Source organism: Phoca vitulina, unplaced genomic scaffold (genome assembly GCF_004348235.1).
Source record: "Phoca vitulina isolate PV1807 unplaced genomic scaffold, GSC_HSeal_1.0 scaffold71, whole genome shotgun sequence".
Lineage (NCBI taxonomy): Eukaryota > Metazoa > Chordata > Mammalia > Carnivora > Phocidae > Phoca > Phoca vitulina.
Window position 1 is genome coordinate 9177343 of NW_022589774.1, and position 1992 is coordinate 9179334.

A 1992-nucleotide genomic window follows, 5' to 3' on the forward strand; every position below is an offset into this window, starting at 1 on the left:
TCCCATCAGCATCCCTTTCTCAGGCTCCTCTCTCCTCATCTCCTCAGCAATTAGACATTCAAGGGCAGGAGATGTACCAGCAGATGGAGACCAGCTGCACTCCTTCATGGCCATTACCTTCACTGGGGACCAAAAAGGGTACAGTGCACATGTCTGAGAGAACCTGCGAGGAGGAAGATGGGTGGACAATGTGCCAAGCATTCTAGGCTGTCTCAGGAAGGGTTTTTTGAAAGGAGAAGAGCCTGGTCATCTTTCTCTGATGGATCCACTTCCTGCAGCAATTTGTAGAGGGATCCTACAGTGCTCTTGTGATATGGAGCTTCTTTGGATCCCATCAGCTTCAAGCTGGTACCGTAACAACGATGCCAAAGGGAAGAGATGCCATAGATTCCCAGCAGACACAAAGCATTGATCATCACATGCCAACAGAAGAAGGTGGTGATGAACATGATGTCACTGATGTCATCATCCTGCCATGGGTAGCCAGTGACTGGCTTGTACAGAATAAAGCCTGCCTGTATCAGCCAGGAGCCCATCATCAGAAACAGAAAAGTCTCAATCAGCAAGAGGTGAAATGTGTCAGGAGTCCACAGCTCTATAGTCAACACCAGCATCAGTAGGAACACCACCAAGATGAGCAGACGGTGTGTCTGAAGCTCTATCCCTGTTGAGTCCTGGACATGTGACGTCAACAACAGCAGGAGCACATAGAAGGTCAGGGCCAGGGTACCTTTTTCTAGAAGCACACACCTCTGAGGCAGCAAGTTCTTGCTCATGACATCGACACAGCCACTGAGGGTGAGGAGGATGAACATGGTGAGGTGCTGCCACTCTTTGGGGTATAGAAATCTTAGTGCATTCTTCGTATCCATGAGTATCATCACATCAAGACAGAAGACCACATAAACCATTAAGATGGAACCAGTCACCATTTTCAGCAAACCTCTATAGGATATTTTCCACAGCCTGGCCCATATTCCTTTATTCCTGGGGGGGCACGAAGGATAGAGGAGTGAGTCATTGACTATCATGGCCTTAAAGACCACTGTGGCCTGATACAGTCCATAAGAGAAAAGATACAGCCCTGGGCATAAATGACCTATGAACTTCCCCATGAAATTACAGATCTGTCTTACTACAGAGTGAGGACCAAAACTCAGGACCTCTCTGCTCTCCTCTCCGTTGAGGGCCCTTCAAGTTTCAGACTGCATATTCAGAGCTAACTTCTACCTACTTTTATCATCTCCTTCTGCCCACTGTTCCCAGAGAGAATGCAAAGTTCTGGACAGGAGCCTATACTTTTGGTGATATGAGTCTCATTGTTCCATTCCATTCTAGTACACTGGGAACAAACTGACTTCTGCCAAAAAAAGGAAGATGAATATTTCCTAGTATGCACCTGTGAGAATGTATGCTCTCATGAGCTCTGTGTTTGGACTTTTGAGATGCTTCTGGTCAAACTGTCTCTCTCTCCCATGGCCTGCTTTCTTCTGTTCCTGTCTAGTGCTTAGAGGAGCAGTAGAGAGGTACATGAACTGGAGATTACCCAGAAAAGGCCTGGGCTACTCACAAATATTTGTGCATCTTTTAAGAACCCATACTCACATCTTTGGTCATATATTGAAAGCAATTATATTCTTTCCAGACATGGAAATTTATAAACTTTTGGGGATGTGCTCATGTATACACACACTGAGCATCTACCTGGCCTCTGTATTTTTCTATAACAGATTTGGGGGGACCACCAAGAAAGCCCCTCACCTGCCCCCAAATCTCTTTCTAGTGGATAGTAGATAAACTTGAAAACCCACTTTTTGAGATCAATTTTGGGATGTTAAGGTGTGATTTGTTGTTAAAAAGTAGATATGTTTAGACAAGTAGATTCAACGAGCTACTTATATTTAATGTGAATTAGCTCATAAACTTTAGTTTCTAATTATCATTTACTATGTCTAATACATATAGGTAGAAAAAGTCCTAAGCAGTAGATGA

General features: G+C 44.4%; 1 protein-coding gene across 1 annotated transcript; it reads right to left on the reverse strand.

The window, feature by feature from the left end:
* Positions 1-212: 212 nt before the first annotated feature.
* LOC116624859 (transmembrane epididymal protein 1-like) lies at positions 213-1115 on the reverse strand. The gene has a single exon (XM_032393086.1). The coding sequence runs from the start codon at positions 1113-1115 to the stop codon at positions 213-215; it is 903 nt and encodes a 300-aa protein (XP_032248977.1).
* Between the last annotated feature and the right edge of the window lie 877 nt (positions 1116-1992).

What these genes read in the sequence shown, in the direction of transcription:
- LOC116624859 (XM_032393086.1), bottom strand. Translation starts at nt 1,115, where the DNA reads ATGGGGAAGTTCATAGGTCATTTATGCCCAGGGCTGTATCTTTTCTCT.